We start from the raw sequence: 23,179 nt of genomic DNA, 5'->3' as shown, positions 1-23,179 counted from the left end.
TAGTATGCAGATTAGTGTTATAATGTTAATTTATTAAGTAAGTTCATACTAAGAAATAAAAATTCCTTACAGACATTAATAGCAATAAAATATTAAACAGTAATGTTCTAAAAAAATTAGATTCTAAAAACTTAATAACACCGGTGTTATAAATGCATTAAAAACTACAATTCTAATTTAAAACTACAATTCTGATAGAAAAGACTCCAATAGCTGCTAATATGTTAGATGATGGGCAAATAATAAAGTAAAAATTAGTAGAGGCATAAGTTGATACAGTAACAATAAACCACTATAAATTGATAAGAGTAAGTTTTCAAACACTAGTATGAATTAATATTGAAAACAATAAGCCTTTTCTGTGTTGGTAGTATGTAACAGGTGTTTCAAAGTGTTGTGTGTCTTATTAGACAGTGTTGCAAGCTTTAATTAGAGGGCTTTTCCTAGGATAGGTTGATACAGTAACAATAAACCATTGCAGATTGATAAGTATAGTTGGCTTTCATACACCAGTATGAACCAATGGTAAAAAAATAAGCCTTTTCTCTATTGATGGTCTGTAATGAGTGTTTTCAAAATGCTGTGTGTCTTATTAAACAGTGTTGCAAGCTTTAATTAGAGGGCTTTTCCTAGCAGGTGTTTACCCAGTCTTTCCTTTTTTGTAGTTCCTTTAAAAGTTTCCAATTAGAGATGTAGTTCCTTTAAAAGTTTCCAATTAGAGATGTCACAAAGTACCTTTATGTATAAAAAACGCTCCTCCGTGTATTCTTACTTTTCCTGTCAGTGTTTGATATATCAGCTGTCCGGTTCGGCAATAGTCACGTGGGTTCTTTGTGACTAATTAGAGGTTCTCCTTGTTTAAATTATGTGCGCGCACTTCATTCCTTTTAAATATTTTTCAGTATGTGGCTCCTCTCGCTGTACATTAACTAACAGGGATTTCTTATTTCAAACCTCCTGTTAGAGACAACGGTCCTGGGTTCCAAGTTTGTCTGTAGCTGTAGGGCGGATCAACGCAAATCGGCAACGGAGCCTTTTTCAAGACTTTTTAAAGTCTTTGATTCATCATGCTTATGTGGAGGTGGGTAAGTCCCCGCCTCAAAGGATTACGGCTCATTCTACTAGGTCAGTTTCTACTTCCTGGGCTTTTAGGAATGAAGCTTCTGTTGATCAGATTTGCAAAGCAGCAACTTGGTCTTCTTTGCATACTTTTACTAAATTCTACCATTTTGATGTTTTCTCCTCTTCTGAAGCAGTTTTTGGTAGAAAAGTACTTCAGGCAGCTGTTTCAGTTTGATTCTTCTGCTTATGATTTCAGTTTTTTTAATTATTAGATGGCCAGCAACAAAGTTGCAGGACAACCTATTGTTATTGTACGGATTATTATTATTATTATTATTATTATTATTATTCTTTTTATTCCGCCAAGCTTTGTATTCAATTGCCCATAACTGCTTAACTGTTTTTGCAAAGCTCTTAAAATCAGGTATGCTGGTACAGCCTATTGCTGTGCTACATCTCATGCAAAATTGAACTCATAGGTCACATGCTCTGGCAGCCATATTGCTTTTTGCGACAAATTTCGACAAACGCTTAAAAATCTTTAGCTCTGGAACTGCTTATGTTACAACTTTGAAACTCGCTCTGCTTAGTGCTACTATGACCTGAAATTGCTATTGCTCAAGAGAAGTGCATTGGTCACATGATGTGGCAGCCATCTTGCATTTTGCGAAAATATTCAAACATCTTCTTCTCCTAAACCGCTTAGTGCAATGACACGCAATTTTGCACATATGCTCCTTGCAAGGTCCTCTACCAAGTTTGTTCAAACTGCGATTTTTCCTTAATTAACATGGCTGCTTTGAGACATTAACCTTTTTATCGCCATTTAATTGCGTAATTTTGCACTTTATACATTAGTTTTACAATATTTAACAATATTACAGTGTAATAGACACATGATTACACATAGTCATAACCCTTAAAGACAATATTGCAGTTAAAATTCGCATTGCGCAATCGCCTTCGTGAAATAAAACATTTGCAAATTTTCATGAAACTTCTGCAAATTGTAGAGGTCTATAGTGAGCATTAGTATGTGCAATTTGAAAGCCATACATTGCATAGCTTGGCGGCCATTTTGTTTCGTATGCACCATTTTTAAAAACTATAAAAATCTTCTTCTCCGAAACCGCTTATGGGACAGACTTGAAATTTTGTTTATAGAGTTATCTTATGACTAACATTCAGATTTGTTCAAGAGAAGTTGATACGTCATGTGGTTTGGCAGCCATTTTGAATTGTTCAAAATTGCTTAACGATATATTTAAATTAATAATAAAACAAAAAACGTTTTACAAAAATGCTTTATTTTTGCCATGTTTATTGACATCTATAGTGAGCACTATTGTGCATAATATAGAGGATGTATATCTTACGATCGGGCAGCCATCTTGGTTTACGCGAAAATTTCGAAAGTCTATTTTCTCTGCAACCGCTTATGTTAGAACTGTGAAATTTGCTGTACAGTCTTATATTGTGACCTAGAGTCACAGTTGTTCATGTTGAAGGAATTAGTCACAAGCTGTGGCAGCCATATTGGTTTACGCAAACATTTTGAAACTGTTTTCTTTCCAACCGCTTATGTTAAAAACTGTGAAATTTGCTGTATAACCATATATTGTCACCTAGAGTTAAATTTGTTCATGTTGAAAGTATAGGTCATATGGTGTGGCAGACATTTTAAAAAAACGCAAACATTTTGAAAATGTGTTTATTTTCCAAATGCTTATGTTAGAACTGTAAACAGTTGTTATATAGCTTTATTTTGTGACATAACTACTTATATGGCATTGCAAAAATAATGCGCTGGCCACCTCTATTGCTGCTTGCAGCTATATTTAGGTGGCCAGCAACAAAGTTGCAGGACAACTTTATTATTATTATTATAATTATTATTATAATTATTATTATTATTATTATTATTAATTATTATTCCGCCAAGCTTTGTATTCAATTGCCCATAACTGCTTAACTGTTTGTGCAAAGCTCTTAAAATCAGGTATGCTGGTACAGCCTATTGCTGTGCTACATCTCATGCAATATTGAACTCATAGGTCACATGCTCTGGCAGCCATATTGCTTTTTCCGACAAATTTTGACAAACGCTTAAAAATCTTTAGCTCTGGAACTGCTTATGTTACAACTTTGAAACTCGCTGTGCTTAGTGCTACTATGACCTAAAATCGCTATTGCTCAAGAGAAGTGCCTTGGTCGCATGATGTGGCAGCCATCTTGCATTTTGCAAAATTTTTCAAACATCTTCTTCTCTTAAACCGCTTAGTGCAATGACGCGCAATTTTGCACATATGCTCCTTGCTAGGTCCTCTACCAAGTTTGTTCAAACTGCGATTTTTCCATAATCAACATGGCTGCTGTGAGACATTAACCTTTTTATCGCCATTTAATTGTGTAATTTTGCACTTTATACATTAGTTTTACAATATTTAACCATATTACAGTGTAATAGACACATGATTACACATAGTCATAACCCTTAAAGACAATATTGCAGTTAAAATTCGCATTGCACAGTCGCCTTCGTGAAATAAAACATTTGCAAATTTTTATGAAACTTCTGCAAATTGTAGAGGTCTATAAAGAGCATTAGTATGTGCAATTTGAAAGCCATACATTGCATAGCTTGGCGGCCATTTTGTTTCGTATGCGCCATTTTTAAAAACTATAAAAATCTTCTTCTCCGAAACCGCTTATGGGACAGACTTGAAATTTTGTTTATAGAGTTATCTTATGACTAACATTCAGATTTGTTCAAGAGAAGTTGATACGTCATGTGGTTTGGCAGCCATTTTGAATTGTTCAAAATTGCTTAACGATATATTTAAATTAATGATAAAACAAACCGTATCACAAAAATGCTTTATTTTTGCCATGATTATTGACATCTATAGTGAGCACTATTGTGCGTAATATGGAGGCTGTACAACTTACGATCAGGCAGCCATCTTGGTTTATGCGAAAAGAACGAAAGTCTATTTTCTCTGAAACCGCTTATGTTAGAACTATGAAATTTGCAGTATAATCTTATATTGTGACCTAGATTCAGAATTGCTCATTAGGAGATAATCAGTCACATGATGCGGCAGCAATATCGGTTTTATGTTTATCGTAATTATTTGTAATTCAATACTTCCTCTTTTGAGTCAATTGCTCACAAAACACAAATTACTTATGCTAAACTCTTGAAATCAGGTATGCTGATACAGCCTATTGCAATGCTACATCTCATGCAATATTGAACTCATAGGTCATAAGGTTACGCAGCCATATTGTTTTTTGCGACAAATTTTGAGAACTGCTTAATAATCTTTAGCTCTGGAACTGCTTATGTTGCAACTTTGAAACTTGCTGTGCTTAGTGCTCCTATGACCTAGATTTGCCATTGCTCAACAGAAGTGACTTGGTCAGATGATGTAGCAACCATCTTGCATTTTGCGAAAATCTTTAAACATCTTCTTCTCTTAAACCGCTTAATGCAATAAAGCGCAATTTTGCACGTATGCTCCTTGCAAGGTCCTCTACCAAGATTGTTAAAATTGCGATTTTTCCATAATCAACATGGCTGCTGTGAGACATTAACCTTTTTATCGCCATTTAATTGCATAATTTTGCACTTCATAAATTAGTTTTACAATATTTAACAATATTACAGTGTAATAGACACATGATTACACATACTCATAACACTTAGAGACAATATTGCAGTTAAAATTCGCATTGCGCAGTCGTCTTCGTGAAATAAAACATTTGCAAGTTTTCATGAAACTTTCGCAAATTGTAGAGCTCTATAGTGAGCATTAGTATGTGCAATTTGAAAGCCATACATTGCATAGCTTGGCGGCCATTTTGTTTCGTATGCTCCATTTTTAAAAACTATAAAAATCTTCTTCTCCGAAACCGCTTATGGGACAGACTTGAAATTTTGTTTATAGAGTTATCTTATGACTAACATTCAGATTTGTTCAAGAGAAGTTGATACGTCATGTGGTTTGGCAGCTATTTTGAATCGTTCAAAATTTCTTAACAATATATTAAATTTAGATTTTGATTTGGGTTGTGGATTATTTTTTCAGCGGAATTGGCTGTCTATTTTATCCCTACCTCTCTAGTGACTCTTGCGTGGAAGTTCCACATCTTGGGTATCTACTATCCCATACGTCACTAGCTCATGGACTCTTGCTAATTACATGAAAGAAAACATAATTTATGTAAGAACTTACCTGATAAATTCATTTCTTTCATATTATTGTGGTGGTTATGATTTTTTTTTTGTATAAAGCACAATTATTCCAATTCCTTATTTTGATGCTTTTGCACCTTTCTTATCACCCCACTTCTTGGCTATTCATTAAACTGAATTGTGGGTGTGGTGAGGGGTATATTTATAGGCATTTTGAGGTTTGGGAAACTTTGCCCCTCCTGGTAGGAATGTATATCCCATACGTCACTAGCTCATGGACTCTTGCTAATATGAAAGAAATGAATTTATCAGGTAAGTTCTTACATAAATTATGTTTTTTGTCAAATTAATTAAATTTCATAACTTAGTGTAAACATCTGTTAGCAAGTAATTTACTATATATGCCCTGTGTTTGTACTCTTCATAGAACACCAGTACCCCATTACAGAATGTTAGAGATGATGGAAAAGCTATTTAATAGATTCAAGCTGATATATAAATAAAATGAGAACCTTATGGTATTGCATGTCAAAGCATTTTAGAAAAGCTTTTGGGAATAGAGAACTCGGCAAGTGCTGTCATGATGTAGTTTTGATAGTTATAGTTGGCCGCTTTTTTTTTTTTTTATGTATTGATAGGTTAAAGGGGCGTCGGTGAGGATATGTAGAGGTTGGCCAATGACTATTTCTCCAACATAGGTGTGTCCGGTCCACGGCGTCATCCTTACTTGTGGGATATTCTCTTCCCCAACAGGAAATGGCAAAGAGCCCAGAAAAACTGGTCACATGATCCCTCCTAGGCTCCACCTACCCCAGTCATTCTTTGCCGTTGCACAGGCAACATCTCCACGGAGATGGCTAAGAGTTTTTTGGTGTTTAAATGTAGTTTTTATCCTTCAATCAAGTGTTTGTTATTTTAAAATAGTGCTGGTATGTACTATTTACTCTGAAACAGAAAAGAGATGAAGATTTCTGTTTGTAAGAGGAAGATGATTTTAGCAAACGTTACTAAAATCGATTGCTGTTTCCACACAGGACTGTTGAGATGAAGTAACTTCAGTTGGGGGAAACAGTTTGCAGACTTTTCTGCTTGAGGTATGACTGGCCACATTTCTAACAAGACTTTGTAATGCTGGAAGGCTGTCATTTTCCCTATGGGGACCGGTAAGCCATTTTCTTAGTTTAAGTAAAAGAATAAAGGGCTTCATAAGGGCTTATAAAACTGGTAGACATTTTTCTGGGCTAAAACGATTACTTTACTAAACATATTTGGCAGATTATAACTCATATAGTTATTATAATCTTGGGGATTGTTTTAAAAAAAACGGCAGGCACTGTATTGGACACCTTTTTCAGATGGGGGCCTTTTCTAGTCATAGGCAGAGCCTCATTTTCGCGCCACTAATGCGCAGTTGTTTTTGGAGAGCAAGGCATGCAGATGCATGTGTGAGGAGCTAAGAACCACTGAAAAAGCTTATAGAAGGCGTCATTTGGTATCGTATTCCCCTCTGGGCTTGGTTGGGTCTCAGCAAAGCAGATACCTGGGACTGTATAGGGGTTAAATGTAAAAACGGCTCCGGTTCCGTTATTTTAAGGGTTAAAGCTTTCAAATTTGGTGTGCAATACTTTTAAGGCTTTATGACACTGTGGTGAAAATTTGGTGAATTTTGAACAATTCCTTCATACTTTTTCACATATTCAGTAATAAAGTGTGTTCAGTTTAAAATTTAAAGTGACAGTAACGGTTTTATTTTTAAACTTTTTTTGTGCTTTGTTGACAAGTTTAAGCCTGTTTAACATGTCTGAACCATCAGATAAGCGATGTTCTATATGTATGAAAGCCAAGGTTTCTCCCCATTTAAATATATGTGATAATTGTGACATAGTGTCCAAAAAAAGTAGGGACAATGATGCCACAGATAATGATATTGCCCAAGATGATTCCTCAAATGAGGGGAGTAAGCATGGTACTGCATCATCCCCTTCTGTGTCTACACCAGTTTTGCCCACACAAGAGGCCCCTAGTACATCTAGTGCGCCCATACTTATTACCATGCAACAATTAACGGCTGTAATGGATAATTCTATTGCTAACATTTTATCCAAAATGCCTACTTATCAGAGAAAGCGTGATTGCTCTGTTTTAAACACTGAAGAGCAAGAGGACGCTGATGATAACTGTTCTGACATACCCTCACACCAATCTGAAGGGGCCAGGAGGGAGGTTTTGTCTGAGGGAGAAATTTCAGATTCAGGAAAAATTTCTCAACAAGCTGAACCTGATGTTGTAACATTTAAATTTAAACTAGAACATCTCCGCACACTGCTTAAGGAGGTATTATCTACTCTGGAAGATTGTGACAATTTGGTCATTCCAGAGAAATTATGTAAGATGGACAAGTTCCTAGAGGTTCCGGTGCCCCCCGATGCTTTTCCTATACCCAAGCTGGTGGCAGACATAGTAAATAAGGAGTGGGAAAGGCCCGGCATACCTTTTGTTCCTCCCCCTATATTTAAGAAATTATTTCCTATAGTCGACCCCAGAAAGGACTTATGGCAGACAGTCCCCAAGGTCGAGGGGGCGGTTTCTACTCTAAACAAACGCACTACTATTCCTATAGAAGATAGTTGTGCTTTCAAAGATCCTATGGACAAAAAATTAGAGGGTTTGCTTAAAAAGATGTTTGTTCAGCAAGGTTACCTTCTACAACCAATTTCATGCATTGTTCCTGTCACTACAGCAGCGTGTTTCTGGTTCGAAGAACTAGAAAAGTCGCTCAATAAAGAATCTTCGTATGAGGAGGTTATGGACAGAGTTCAAGCACTTAAATTGGCTAACTCTTTTATTTTAGATGCCGCTTTGCAATTAGCTAGATTAGCGGCGAAAAATTCAGGGTTTGCTATCGTGGCGCGCAGAGCGCTTTGGCTAAAGTCTTGGTCAGCGGATGTGTCTTCCAAGACAAAATTGCTTAACATCCCTTTCAAGGGTAAAACACTGTTTGGTCCTGATTTTGAAGAGATTATTTCAGACATCACTGGGGGAAAGGGCCACGCCCTTCCTCAGGATAGGTCCTTTAAGGCTAAAAATAAGCCTAATTTTCGTCCCTTTCGCAGAAACGGACCAGCCTCTAATTCTACATCCTCTAAGCAAGAGGGTAATTCTTCTCAACCCAAACCAGCCTGGAGACCGATGCAAGGCTGGAACAAGGGTAAGCAGGCCAAGAAGCCTGCCACAGCTACCAAAACAGCATGAAGGGATGGCCCCCGATCCGGGACCGGATCTGGTGGGGGGCAGACTTTCTCTCTTTGCTCAGGCTTGGGCAAGAGATGTTCAGGATCCCTGGGCACTAGATATAGTTTCTCAGGGTTATCTCCTGGAATTCAAGGAACTACCCCCAAGGGGAAGGTTCCACAGGTCTCAATTATCTTCAAACCAAATAAAAAGACAGGCATTCTTACATTGTGTAGAAGACCTGTTAAAGATGGGAGTAATTCATCCAGTTCCAATAGGAGAACAAGGGATGGGGTTTTACTCCAACCTGTTCATAGTTCCCAAAAAAGAGGGAACATTCAGACCAATTTTAGATCTCAAGATCCTAAACAAATTTCTCATGGTTCCATCGTTCAAAATGGAAACCATTCAAACGATCCTTCCTACCATCCAGGAAGGTCAATTTATGACCACGGTGGATTTAAAGGATGCGTACCTACATATTCCTATCCACAGGGAACATCATCAGTTCCTAAGGTTCGCTTTTCTGGACAAGCATTACCAGTTTGTGGCACTTCCATTTGGATTAGCCACTGCTCCGAGAATTTTCACAAAGGTACTAGGGTCCCTTCTAGCAGTTCTAAGACCAAGGGGCATTGCAGTAGTACCTTACTTGGACGACATCCTGATTCAAGCGTCGTCTCTGTCAAAAGCAAAGGCTCATACGGACATCGTTCTAGCCTTTCTCAGATCTCACGGATGGAAAGTGAACATAGAAAAAAGTTCTCTGTCCCCGTCAACAAGAGTTCCCTTCTTGGGAACAATAATAGATTCCTTAGAAATGAGGATTTTTCTGACAGAGGTCAGAAAATCAAAACTTCTAAGCTCTTGTCAAGTACTTCATTCTGTTCTTCATCCTTCCATAGCGCAGTGCATGGAAGTAATAGGATTGATGGTTGCAGCAATGGACATAGTTCCTTTTGCACGAATTCATCTAAGACCATTACAACTGTGCATGCTCAGACAGTGGAATGGGGATTATACAGACTTGTCTCCGACGATTCAAGTAGATCAAAGGACCAGAGATTCACTCCGTTGGTGGCTGATCCTGGACAACCTGTCACAGGGAATGAGCTTCCGCAGACCAGAGTGGGTCATTGTCACGACCGACGCCAGTCTGGTGGGCTGGGGCGCGGTCTGGGAACCCCTGAAAGCTCAGGGTCTATGTTCTCGGGAAGAATCTCTTCTCCCGATAAACATTCTGGAACTGAGAGCGATATTCAATGCTCTCAAAGCTTGGCCTCATCTAGCAAAGGCCAAATTCATAAGGTTTCAATCAGACAACATGACGACTGTTGCATATATCAACCATCAGGGGGGAACAAGGAGTTCCCTGGCGATGGAGGAAGTGACCAAGATAATTCGATGGGCGGAGGATCACTCCTGCCACTTGTCTGCTATCCACATCCCAGGGGTGGAAAATTGGGAAGCGGATTTTCTGAGTCGTCAGACCTTCCATCCGGGGGAGTGGGAACTCCATCCGGAAATCTTTGCCCAAATAACTCAATTATGGGGCATTCCAGACATGGATCTGATGGCCTCTCGTTAGAACTTCAAGGTTCCTTGTTACGGGTCCAGATCCAGGGATCCCAAGGCGACTAGTGGATGTATGTAGCTTATGTATTCCCACAGTTTCCTCTCATTCCCAGGCTGGTAGCCAGGATCAATCAGGAGAGGGCTTCGGTGATCTTGATAGCTCCTGCGTGGCCACGCAGGACTTGGTATGCAGACCTGGTGAATGTCATCGGCTCCACCATGGAAGCTACCTTTGAGACAGGACCTTCTTGTTCAAGGTCCATTCGAACATCCGAATCTGGTTTCCCTCCAACTGACTGCTTGGAGATTGAACGCTTGATTTTATCAAAGCGTGGGTTTTCAGATTCCGTAATAGATACTCTTATTCAGGCTAGAAAGCCTGTAACTAGAAAGATTTACCATAAAATATGGAAAAAATATATCTGTTGGTGTGAATCTAAAGGATTCCCATGGAACAAGATAAAAATTCCTAAGATTCTATCCTTTCTACAAGAAGGTTTGGAGAAAGGATTATCTGCAAGTTCTCTGAAGGGACAGATCTCTGCTTTATCTGTTTTACTTCACAAAAGGCTGGCAGCTGTGCCAGACGTTCAAGCGTTTGTTCAGGCTCTGGTTAGAATCAAGCCTGTTTACAAACCTTTGACTCCCCCTTGGAGTCTAAATCTAGTTCTTTCAGTTCTTCAAGGGGTTCCGTTTGAACCCTTACATTCCGTAGATATTAAGTTATTATCTTGGAAAGTTTTGTTTTTGGTTGCAATTTCTTCTGCTAGAAGAGTTTCTGAGTTATCTGCTCTGCAGTGTTCTCCGCCCTATCTGGTGTTCCATGCAGATAAGGTGGTTTTGCGTACTAAGCCTGGTTTTCTTCCGAAAGTTGTTTCCAACAAAAATATTAACCAGGAGATTGTTGTACCTTCTTTGTGTCCGAATCCAGTTTCAAAGAAGGAACGTTTGTTACACAATTTGGACGTAGTCCGTGCTCTAAAATTCTATTTAGAGGCTACTAAAGATTTCAGACAGACATCTTCTTTGTTGTTTGTTCTGGTAAAAGGAGAGGTCAAAAAGCAACTTCTACCTCTCTTTCTTTTTGGCTTAAAAGCATTATCCGATTGGCTTATGAGACTGCCGGACGGCAGCCTCCTGAAAGAATCACAGCTCATTCCACTAGGGCTGTGGCTTCCACATGGGCCTTCAAGAACGAGGCTTCTGTTGACCAGATATTTAAGGCAGCGACTTGGTCTTCACTGCACACTTTTGCCAAATTTTACAAATTTGATACTTTTGCTTCTTCAGAGGCTATTTTTGGGAGAGAGGTTTTGCAAGCAGTGGTGCCTTCCATTTAGGTGACCTGATTTGCTCCCTCCCTTCATCCGTGTCCTAAAGCTTTGGTATTGGTTCCCACAAGTAAGGATGACGCCGTGGACCGGACACACCTATGTTGGAGAAAACAGAATTTATGCTTACCTGATAAATTACTTTCTCCAACGGTGTGTCCGGTCCACGGCCCGCCCTGGTTTTTTTATCAGGTCTGATGAATTATTTTCTCTAACTACAGTCACCACGGTATCATATGGTTTCTCCTATGCATATTTCCTCCTGTACGTCGGTCGAATGACTGGGGTAGGCGGAGCCTAGGAGGGATCATGTGACCAGCTTTGCTGGGCTCTTTGCCATTTCCTGTTGGGGAAGAGAATATCCCACAAGTAAGGATGACTCCGTGGACCGGACACACCATTGGAGAAAGTAATTTATCAGGTAAGCATAAATTCTGTTTTTTGTTTCGTTTTTTTTTTAACTTGTCAGATGCAATTTTTATGCTATTTTCTATGTCAAAGCCTAACAAAGTAATCTTGGGGTATGACTTAAGGCACAGCCTTTAAGCTATTGTGGATTGAGCAAATTGTGTTCTGGAGACAATGGTTACCAGGGTATTGGATTTTGTGGGGGGGGGGGAGATATATGTAATCCAGAAATTAAGGCTTTGGATTTTTAACCGCCTTTCATGAATCTGTAGATTTAAAAGCAGTTTTCACAGCTTTATCATTCAAATTTAATGTTTTAAATGCCTCGCTGGTAATCCTGCCTGAAATCTAACTTCCAGCTTGGTGGTATAAACAATGCTGTTAAAGGGACAGTCTACTCACAGAAAGAGATAAATAATCCCTTAATATAACTTATGCAAAACTGGGGAATGGGTAATAAATATACTTTTTATTTTCTTATTTATTTTTTTAACCTATGATTACTTTGTAGCGAAACCTCTGTAGACCGCCCCCTTATTTTAGTTTCTCCAACATAGGTGTGTCCGGTCCACGGCGTCATCCTTACTTGTGGGATATTCTCTTCCCCAACAGGAAATGGCAAAGAGCCCAGCAAAGCTGGTCACATGATCCCTCCTAGGCTCCGCCTACCCCAGTCATTCTCTTTGCCGTTGTACAGGCAACATCTCCACGGAGATGGCTTAGAGTTTTTTAGTGTTTAACTGTAGTTTTTATTATTCAATCAAGATTTACCACAAAATTTGGAAAAAATATATCTGTTGGTGTGAATCTAAAGGATTCCCTTGGGACAAGGTTAAGATTCCTAGGATTCTATCCTTCCTTCAAGAAGGATTGGAAAAAGGATTATCTGCAAGTTCCCTGAAGGGACAGATTTCTGCCTTGTCTGTGTTACTTCACAAAAAGCTGGCAGCTGTGCCAGATGTTCAAGCCTTTGTTCAGGCTCTGGTTAGAATTAAGCCTTTTTACAAACCTTTGACTCCTCCTTGGAGTCTCAATTTGGTTCTTTCAGTTCTTCAGGGGGTTCCGTTTGAACCCTTACATTCCGTTGATATTAAGTTATTATCTTGGAAAGTTTTGTTTTTAGTTGCAATTTCTTCTGCTAGAAGAGTTTCAGAATTATCTGCTCTGCAGTGTTCTCCTCCTTATCTGGTGTTCCATGCAGATAAGGTGGTTTTACGTACTAAACCTGGTTTTCTTCCAAAAGTTGTTTCTAACAAAAACATTAACCAGGAGATTATCGTACCTTCTCTGTGTCCGAAACCAGTTTCAAAGAAGGAACGATTGTTGCACAATTTGGATGTTGTTCGCGCTCTAAAATTCTATTTAGATGCTACAAAGGATTTTAGACAAACATCTTCCTTGTTTGTTGTTTATTCCGGTAAAAGGAGAGGTCAAAAAGCAACTTCTACCTCTCTTTCTTTTTGGATTAAAAGCATCATCAGATTGGCTTACGAGACTGCCGGACGGCAGCCTCCCGAAAGAATCACAGCTCATTCCACTAGGGCTGTGGCTTCCACATGGGCCTTCAAGAATGAGGCTTCTGTTGATCAGATATGTAGGGCAGCGACTTGGTCTTCACTGCACACTTTTACCAAATTTTACAAGTTTGATACTTTTGCTTCTTCTGAGGCTATTTTTGGGAGAAAGGTTTTGCAAGCCGTGGTGCCTTCCATTTAGGTGACCTGATTTGCTCCCTCCCTTCATCCGTGTCCTAAAGCTTTGGTATTGGTTCCCACAAGTAAGGATGACGCCGTGGACCGGACACACCTATGTTGGAGAAAACAGAATTTATGTTTACCTGATAAATTACTTTCTCCAACGGTGTGTCCGGTCCACGGCCCGCCCTGGTTTTTTTTTAATCAGGTCTGATAATTTATTTTCTTTAACTACAGTCACCACGGTACCATATGGTTTCTCCTATGCAAATATTCCTCCTTAACGTCGGTTGAATGACTGGGGTAGGCGGAGCCTAGGAGGGATCATGTGACCAGCTTTGCTGGGCTCTTTGCCATTTCCTGTTGGGGAAGAGAATATCCCACAAGTAAGGATGACGCCGTGGACCGGACACACCGTTGGAGAAAGTAATTTATCAGGTAAACATAAATTCTGTTTTTTTGACAGACATGCATTTTAGCCAATCAGTGCTGACTCCTAGGTAACTCCATGTGCGTGAGCACAATTTTATCTCTATGGCACACATAAACTAACGCCCTCAATCTGCAACTGTCTAAATGCCCTTAGATAAGAGTCAGAATTCAAGGCCTTAGAAATAAGCATATGAGCCTACCTAGGTTTGGCCTTCAAAGAACAAAAGAAAATTTGATGATAAAGTAAATTGGAAAGTTTAACATTGCATGCCCTATTGGGATCATGAGGGTCTCCTCTTTTTTTTTTTTTTTTTTTTTTTTTTTTTGTCTGTCTAGACTGTCCCTTTTTGTAAAGAAAACCACAATACCTTAACATCCATCCTTGATGCAGTGATTAGTTAAACCAGCTCAGACCACAGGTGAATCAGCTGACCCTTTAGAAGGGAGACTGTGTCTGAAAAAGTTACCACTTCCAGCTTGTTTGCTTCATAATTTTAGGGTGTCCCCCCTGCTCAGCTGTGCATTCATGATTCAATTTCTAAGGCTAAACAGACAGCTAGATTACGAGTTGTGAGTTAGGCTTAAAAAGCAGCGTTGGACGGTCCTAACGCTGCTTTTTAACGCCCGCTGCTATTTGTACCGCTCATTTTTTTGGCCATACTTGGAAATACCGCAAGTCCACTTACATAAAATGCGTATCCTATTTTAACCCCTAAACCGCTGCACTCCCGCATCACAAACACTAGTTAAATATTAACCTCCTAACCTGCCGCCCCAAGTCACTGCCACTATATTAGTTATTAACCCCTAAATCTAAGTCTAACCCTAACCCCCCCCCCCAACTTAAATATAATTTAAATAAATCTAAATAAAAATTCCTATCATTAACTAAATTATTCCTATTTAAAACTAAATAATTACCTATAAAATTTCCTGTAAGATAGTTACATTGTAGCTAGCTTAGGGTTTATTTTAATTTTACAGGCAACTTTGTATTTATTTTAACTAGGTACAATAGTTATTAAATAGTTGATAACTAATAGCTACCTAGTTAAAATAAAAACAAATGTACCTGTAAAATAAAACCTAACCTAAGTTACACTAACACTTAACACTACACTATAATTGTATTTAATTGTATTTAGGGAATTAATTTAATTATGTAAAGTACAAAAAACAAACACTAAATTACAGAAAATAATAAACAAATTACAAGATTTTTAAACTAATTACACCTAATCTAATCCCCCAAACAAAATAAAAAAGCCCCCCCCCCCCCCCAACATTAAAACGCACACAACCAACCGGGGCAGAAGTCTTCATCCAGACGGCATCTTCTATCTTCATCCATCCGGCACTGAGTGGGTCCATCTTCAAGACATCCTCTTCCAACGAAGTCTTCTTACTAAATGACTGTTCCTTTAAGTGACGTCTTCCAAGATGGCGTCCCTTCAATTCTGATTGGCTGATAGAATTCTATCAGCCAATCGGAATTAAGGTAGAAAAAAATCCTATTGGCTGATAGGAATCAGCCAATAGGATTGTGCTGGCATTCTATTGGCTGATTGGAACAACCAATAGAATGCCAGCTCAATCCTATTGGCTGTAGTATCCAGCACAGGAACCCAGGAAGCAGGAGACCGATGCAAGTAACTGCCAACTTGCTAACAGTAATATAGAACACAGACAAGGTGGTCTCCTTGCAAAAAATTCCTCTATTTTTACAAAAGGAACAAACAGTCACGACATTTCGGGGCAGTGCCCCTTAATCATGTGATAGTATCAAACATTACACACCTGCATTTTATAGTCATGTCAACCTCTTAGTGAGTATTGATGAGTTAGTCTGGAGAAGCAGGGAAAGTTGTAGTGGTTTTATTTTGGGTTTTTTTTCTGCAAAACCATCCAGACTTTTGCTAACAGCTCCTAAGCAATCAGTGTTGACTAGTTTCACTGCCTGCTTCCTCACTCAAGTCCATGTCAGGAACGCTGCTATAAGACTGTCACACTTGAGAAGATGTGTTATGTTCAACAGCATGGATCTTGGAGGTAAGAGTTTCAATTTTTACACATAGCGTTTTATGTGTAAAAATTGAAACAATCTCAGTGTTTTAGAACAGGGTCACAGTGTGGCTCCTTTATACCTTGATAGTATCCAGGGTTAATATCCTCCTGAAGGGGGTTTATTGAACAGTTGGGGTTAATTAATCAGTGTATTTAAATGCTGCTTTGTGTGTTATATCCCCCCCCCCCCCCTGGGCTGATAGACTGTTTTTGGCTGGAACAAAAAGGAGCTGTGCAACACTTTAAAAAAACTAAATTGAAACCTATTACTTGCTGTATTTGTATTAACAAGGGAAGTACTGTCTTGCACTCCATGTGACCGGGTGTGGTCTATTCATTTCCTCTATTCCGGCTGAGACTTTGGAACCTGAGGAGAGTTTCCTCTGTTAATTGTCTAGGAGGTGGTGACTGTCTAGGAGCTTAGTCCCTCTGAGCAGTCTACCTCTCAGGACTCGGCGTCCCGTGAGATTACTACCCTTGCTACATTATCCATTCCACATGCAGTTCCCCGTAGCACATCTAATCCTTCATCCGGAGGGGGCCTTCTTACTGTAGACTTTGCCACGCAGTTACAAATGGCGGTGTCTGCAGCCCTCCATGCCTTACCTCGCTCGAACAAACGCAAGAGGAAGGTTAAACATAGCTCTCCTGACCCGGAGTCATCTAAATATTTATCGGATTTAGCCATTATGTCCCAGTTATCCAATATGTTAACCTCTGTAGCCTCGGAGGGTTAACTTTCTGGGTCGGAGTCTTTAGCAGCTAAGCCTCCTGCTGCGGAGGAACCGTCCTTTTTAGATTAAACGCAAGTGCTCAATTTTCAAAGGAGGCCACGCTGCCTGAAGAACCTATGATGCCTAAATTAGACTGAGTTCCTTTGACTTTTCTTGTGCCGGTTAAGATGGCGAACATTAAGAACGAATGGGAAAGAATTTGTTCCTTTTTCCCCCTTGTCTACTTGTAAAAAGTTGTTCCTGGTCCTGGATTCTCAACTGGATTTGTGGGGCTACATTCCTAAGGTGGATATTGCTATCTCCACATTTGCTAAACTTACTACTATACCTCCTTGAGGATAGTTCTTTGTTAGAGAGCCAATAGATGAGAAAATGGAAACCTTTCTGAGAGAGGTTTCAACATACAGGATTTTTGGTTTAACCGGCGGTTGCCGGAGCGACTTTGTTGGAACTGATTGAGGTGGAGTCTCCCCTCAAGGATATTAGACAGAATTAAAGCTCTGAGAATTGCCAATTCTTTTATCTGTGATGCGAACATGCAAATTTGCCTAAATGCAAAGGCTAGGTTTTGCGGTCCTAGCCCACTGGGCGCTCTGGCTGAAGTCTTGGTCTTCGGATATAACTTCGAAGTCCAGACTTTCTCTTCTCCAAGGGAATTTTTTTATTTTTTTTTGGTCCAGGCCTGGACACCATTGTTTCTACGGTTACCGGAGGCAAGGGTGCTTTCCTACCGCAAGATAAGAACAAATCTAAGGGATGACTATCTTCTAATTTTTTTTATTTTTTTTCTGACTAATCCCAACAATCCTCCTCCAAGCCAGAGCAACCCAAGAGTACTTGGAAGCTGGCTTAGTCCTGGAATAATTCAGAGCAGAATAAGAAGCCAGCTGAAAACAAATGGTCATGAATGGGCGGCCCTGATCCAGGATCAGCTCGTATAGGGGACATTCTTTTTTCTTCTAACCCCCCCCCCCCCACGTCTGGTTCAAGGACGTACAGGATCAGTGGGTCCTGGAGGTGGTATCTCAGGGATACAAGATGGGTTTCAAATCTCATCCGCCAAGGGGCAGACTCATTCTCTCGAATCTCTTTACCAGACCAAAAAAGCTGGATGCTTTTCTAGGATGTGTTCGGGATCTGTTCTTCGTTAGGCGTTGTTGTCCCGGTGCTTATCGAAGACAGATGTTTGGGGTTTTATTCAAACCTTTTCGTGGTCCCAAAGGAGGGAACTTCCCGCCCAATTCTAGACCTAAAGTGCTTAAACACATTTCTGTTTCTTTTCCTTCAAGATGGAGACGATAAGGTCCATCCTTTAATTCAGGAAGGCCAGTTTATGACCACTATAGATCTGAAGGATCCTGAGGTGTGCATTCCTGGACCAGCACTTCCAGTTCATTGCCCTTCTGTTTAGCCTAGCTACTCCAAGAATCTTTACAAAGGTTCTGGGGGCTCCTTTAGCCGTTGCCAGAACTCAGGTTATTGCAGTAACCCTATACTTGGACGATATTCTAGTGCAAGCACCATCCTTTCAACTTTCAGAAGAATTCTCAGTCCCTTCCCAGTCTTCTTTGAACACATGGATGGAAGATAAACTTGTAAAAGAGTTCTCTTATCCCAAGTACCAGGGTGGAATTCTTGGGTACTATAATAGTCTCCATATCCATGAGGATCCAGACCAGAGACGTAGCAAGCTAACTTCGGCATGTTTTGCCCTCCTTTAGTCCCTCTGTGGCTCAGTGTATGGAGGCGATTGGTCTCATGGTGTCCTGAATGGACATTCTTTTTGCCAGGTTCCGTCTCAGACCTTTACAACTGTGCATGCTGAGGCAGTGGATCAGCAATCATTTAGATCTGTCTCAAAAGGTTGTATTAAACAGCCGGTCTAGAATCGCTCTTGGTGGCTCTGTCCCGAGGGACATGCTTCTTAAGACCATCCTGGGAGATTGTGACTACGGACGCAAGCCTATTCGGATGGGGAGCTGTTTGGGGTGCCAGGAAGGCACGGGTTGTGGACTCGGGAATCCTCCCTCCCAATCAATATTTTGGAACTACGGGCAATCTTCAAGGCCTCATCCCAGTTTATCAGATTCCAATTAGACAATATAACATTGGTGGCTTACATCAACCTTCAGGGGGGGATCGAGAAGTAGTTGTTGAAGTATCTCAGATTGTGGAGTGGGTGAAGGCCCACAGCTGTTTGCTGTCAGCAATCCACATTCCTGGTGTGGACAACTGGGAGGTGGATTTTCTCAGCAGGCAATTCTTCCATCCATCCCAAGGTGTTTGCAGAGATATGCAGCAAGTGGGGGATGCCGGAGATCTCATGGCATCCTGTCTCTATACCAAGCTACCCAGATACAGATCGAGGGATCCCCAAGCGGATCTAATAGATGCACTAGCAGTGCCCTGGAGGTTAAAACATCTTTTCCCTCCATTATCGCTTCTTCAAGTGGTGACCAGCATCAAGAAGGAGCGGGTGTCGGTAATCCTGATTTTTCAATCGTGGCCAAAGTACGTGGTTCGTGGATATAGTGATGTCCACATCCCCTCCATCAGTTATCTTGTCGCAGAGACCTGCTTATACAAGGTCCATTTTTTTATTTGTTTTTCATCAAAATCTAGATTCTCTGAGGCTGACTGCGTGGAGATTGAACGTTTAGTCATGGCTAAGAGGTTTCTGAGTGTCATTGATACTCCTTATTCAAGCTTGTAAACCAGTTACTCTGCGTATATACCACAAGATGTGGAGAACCTACTTATTCTGGTATGAAGAGAGTGGATTTTCCTGGCACAGAGTTAAGGTTGCCAGGATCTTATCTCTTCTCCAGGATGGGCTGTAGAAGGGCCTTTTTGCTAGATCCCAGAGGGGACAGATTTCGGCCCAGTCGGTTTTATTGCACAAAAGACTGAGCTTCCAGACGTACAGTCCTTTGTTAAGGCTCTGATTAGGATCAGACCTGTATTTAGATCTGGGGCCCCTCCTTGGAGGCTAAAACTTGTTCGGGTTTTGCAACAGGTTCCGTTTGAGCCTCTGCATTCCGTTGACATTAAATTATCTTGGAAGGTTCTTTTTATTGGATAATTCCTCTGCGTGCAGAGTTTCTGATATCTCTACTTTGCAATGTGAGCCCCCTTATCTAATTTTTTTTTTTCTTCTTTGTGCAGATAAGGCAGTTTTATGTACTAAATTAAGTTTTCTTCCTAAGGTTGTGTCAGATCGCAACATCAATCAGGAGATTGTGGTTCTTTTCTTGTGTTCTAATCCTTCATCAAGGGAACACTTACTTCACAATTTGGATGTGGTTCTCGCTTTGAATTTCTATCTTCAAGCTACTATGGAGTTTAGACAATCTTCCTCTGTCTATTAGGGGAAGCTTAAGGGGCAGAAGGCTACTTCGACTTACCTATCTTTTTGGTTAAGAAGTGTAATCCGCTTAGCTTGCGGGACATCGTCCAGAGAGGATAACAGCTCATTCCACTAGAGCAGTGGCTTCCTCTTGGGCCTTTAAGAACGAGGCCTCCTATGGATCAGATTTGTAAGTCGGCTACCTGGTCCTCCTTGCATAATTTTCAAAATTTTACAAGGTTGATGGTTTTTGCTTCGGCTTAAGCAGCTTTTCGTGAGAAGTTTTGCAGCCTGTGGTGCCCTCAGAATAGGGTCTGCCTCTTCCTTTTTGTTCCCTCCCGTTATTCATTCAGTGTCCTGGAGCTTGGGTATAGTTTTCCCAACAGTAAGGAATGAAGCCGTGGGCTCTTTCTTAAAAAGGAAAACATAATTTATGCTTACCAGATAAATTCCTTTTCTTCTGGATAGGGAGAGTCCACAGCCCCGCAGTTTTTTTTTTTTTTTCTTGTCTGTGGACGGTCTCTTATTTTATTCTTCTGGCACCATTTATACCCTAATGTTTCTCCTACATTTCCTTGTTCCCTCGGCAGAATGACTGGGGTAATTAGTGAGAGGGATATTTAAGCCTTTGGCTGGGGTGTCTTTGCCACCCTAGACGTGGACTCTCCCTATCCGGAAGGAAAGGAATTTGTGGTAAGCATAAATTATGTTTTTCAGCGTTCTAGGGTCTATAGCTTATCACGGCTGCACCTAGGGCAGTTCTCTTTGAACGTTCTCTAAAATATAAGGTTTATATTAACTCTAAATGAATTGTTTGCGAGGATGATCCTCTTTTAGCTTACCAGGGAGTTCATAATTTCAGGCTTGAGCATATTCATAATTTTTTATGGAAATTAATTGCTCTAGTAGTAGAGGATGTTCCAGTTAAAGGGACATGAACACAAATTTTCTTTTTCGATTTTTAAATAGCTATAAGTTAATAGGAAACTTAAAATTGTTTGCTCTATCAAATTTGCTTCATTCTTTTGTTTGAAGAGATATCTAGATAGGTAGTGTGCACATCTGGAGCACTACATGACAGGAAATGTGGTGCTGCCATCTAGTGTTCTTGCTAATGTATAACATTGTTGCAAAACTGCCGCTATATAGTACTGCAGACATGTGCGCACTCCTGACCTTAGCTTCCGGCTTTTCAACAAAGGATAACACTAAAATGAAGTACATTTTTAATAGAAGTAAACTGGGAAGTTAATTTTTTTTATTTTTTTTATTTTGTGGTTCAGAGAGAATAAAATTTTAATCTCTTTAAGCAACCAGTTAGTGAGTAGGGGTGTTTTCTTTGGCGGAGGAACAGCACGACTTAACATTTTAAATATTTAAGTGCCATTATTTATAAATAAATGTATATACTGTTATTAGAATAAAAAAAATTAAATAGAAATTCTAATTACCCATCACTTTAAACCTTAAAAGAATTACAAAGTTAAGCTTCTCCTCTCCTATCCACTTAGGAAGGAAATTCTCATCTCTCCCATAAACGTGGATCAGTTTCTACAACCACACGACCCAGTTCAAGAGGTGAGTACTGATCCGTCTGAAATAACGTCTAACATTAATTTACTAGAACATTATTACATCTTTTTTTTTTTTAATTTAGACTTGTATTGGCCTAAATTACCTCTAACCATTTTCAGTGGTTTGACATTTGCTCCACACGTAATGTGCACACTAAATGTGATAAATGCTCTGGAGTGCCATAGTCTTGATGTTTGTGTCCTATCGACATAGCTCACTACCCATTCAACCTTTGGACTATCACCACCAGAATGCTGTTCATAGCTATCACGTTCTCAGGCTATACAAGCCCTTAATTAGGCAGGTATAGCACCAAACTTTGCGATCGAACATTATATACATTTTTTTTTTTCTTTCATGTAATTAACAAGAGTCCATGAGCTAGTGACGTATGGGATATACATTCCTACCAGGAGGGGCAAAGTTTCCCAAACCTTAAAATGCCTATAAATACACCCCTCACCACACCCACAAATCAGTTTTACAAACTTTGCCTCCAAGGGAGGTGGTGAAGTAAGTTTGTGCTAGATTCTACGTTGATATGCGCTCCGCAGCAAGTTGGAGCCCGGTTTTCCTCTCAGCGTGCAGTGAATGTCAGAGGGATGTGAGGAGAGTATTGCCTATTGAATGCAGTGATCTCCTTCTACGGGGTCTATTTCATAAGGTTCTCTGTTATCGGTCGTAGAGATTCATCTCTTACCTCCCTTTTCAGATCGACGATATACTCTTATATTTACCATTTCCTCTACTGATTCTCGTTTCAGTACTGGTTTGGCTCTTCTGGTTCAGAGGATTCTGTCTCAGAGATTGATGCTGATAAATCTTCATATTTATTTAAGATGGAATTTATTCGCTTTTTACTTAAAGAAGTACTAATTGCTTTAGAAATAGAGGATTCTAGTCCTCTTGATACTAATTCTATACGTTTGGATAAGGTTTTTAAAGCTCCTGCGGTTATTCCAGAAGTCTTTCCTGTTCCTAATGCTATTTCTGCAGTAATTGCTAAGGAATGGGATAAATTGGGTAATTCATTTACTCCTTCTAAACGTTTTAAGCAATTATATCCTGTTCCGCCTGACAGGTTAGAATTTTGGGACAAAATTCCTAAAGTTGATGGGGCTATTTCTACCCTTGCTAAACGTACTACCATTCCTACGTCAGATGGTACCTCGTTTAAGGATCCTTTAGATAGAAAAATTGAATCTTTTCTAAGAAAAGCTTATCTATGTTCAGGTAATCTTCTTAGACCTGCTATATCATTGGCTGATGTTGCTGCAGCTTCAACTTTTTGGTTGGAAACTCTAGCGCAACAAGTAACAAATCGTGATTCTCATGATATTATTATTCTTCTCCAGCATGCTAATAATTTCATCTGTGATGCCATTTTTGATATTATTAGAGTTGATGTTAGATTTATGTCTCTGGCTATCTTAGCCAGAAGAGCTTTATGGCTTAAGACTTGGAATGCTGATATGGCTTCTAAATCAACTCTACTTTCCATTTCTTTCCAGGGAAACAAATTATTTGGT

General features: G+C 39.8%; 1 protein-coding gene across 2 annotated transcripts in view; it reads left to right on the top strand.

The window, feature by feature from the left end:
- CAPRIN2 (caprin family member 2) overlaps positions 1-23,179 on the top strand; it is a 211,670-nt gene that overhangs the window by 165,380 nt on the left and 23,111 nt on the right. For both annotated transcript variants that reach the window (XM_053718796.1, XM_053718795.1), the window contains one exon: positions 21,587-21,653. In XM_053718796.1, the coding sequence (XP_053574771.1) occupies positions 21,587-21,653 (67 nt within the window). The remainder of the gene's footprint in view (positions 1-21,586; positions 21,654-23,179) is intronic.

The sequence above is a fragment of the Bombina bombina genome, chromosome 6, assembly GCF_027579735.1.
Source record: "Bombina bombina isolate aBomBom1 chromosome 6, aBomBom1.pri, whole genome shotgun sequence".
NCBI classification, from domain to species: domain Eukaryota; kingdom Metazoa; phylum Chordata; class Amphibia; order Anura; family Bombinatoridae; genus Bombina; species Bombina bombina.
The sequence above is the reverse complement of the archived record's forward strand: the minus strand, read 5'-3'. Positions and strand labels throughout refer to the sequence as shown.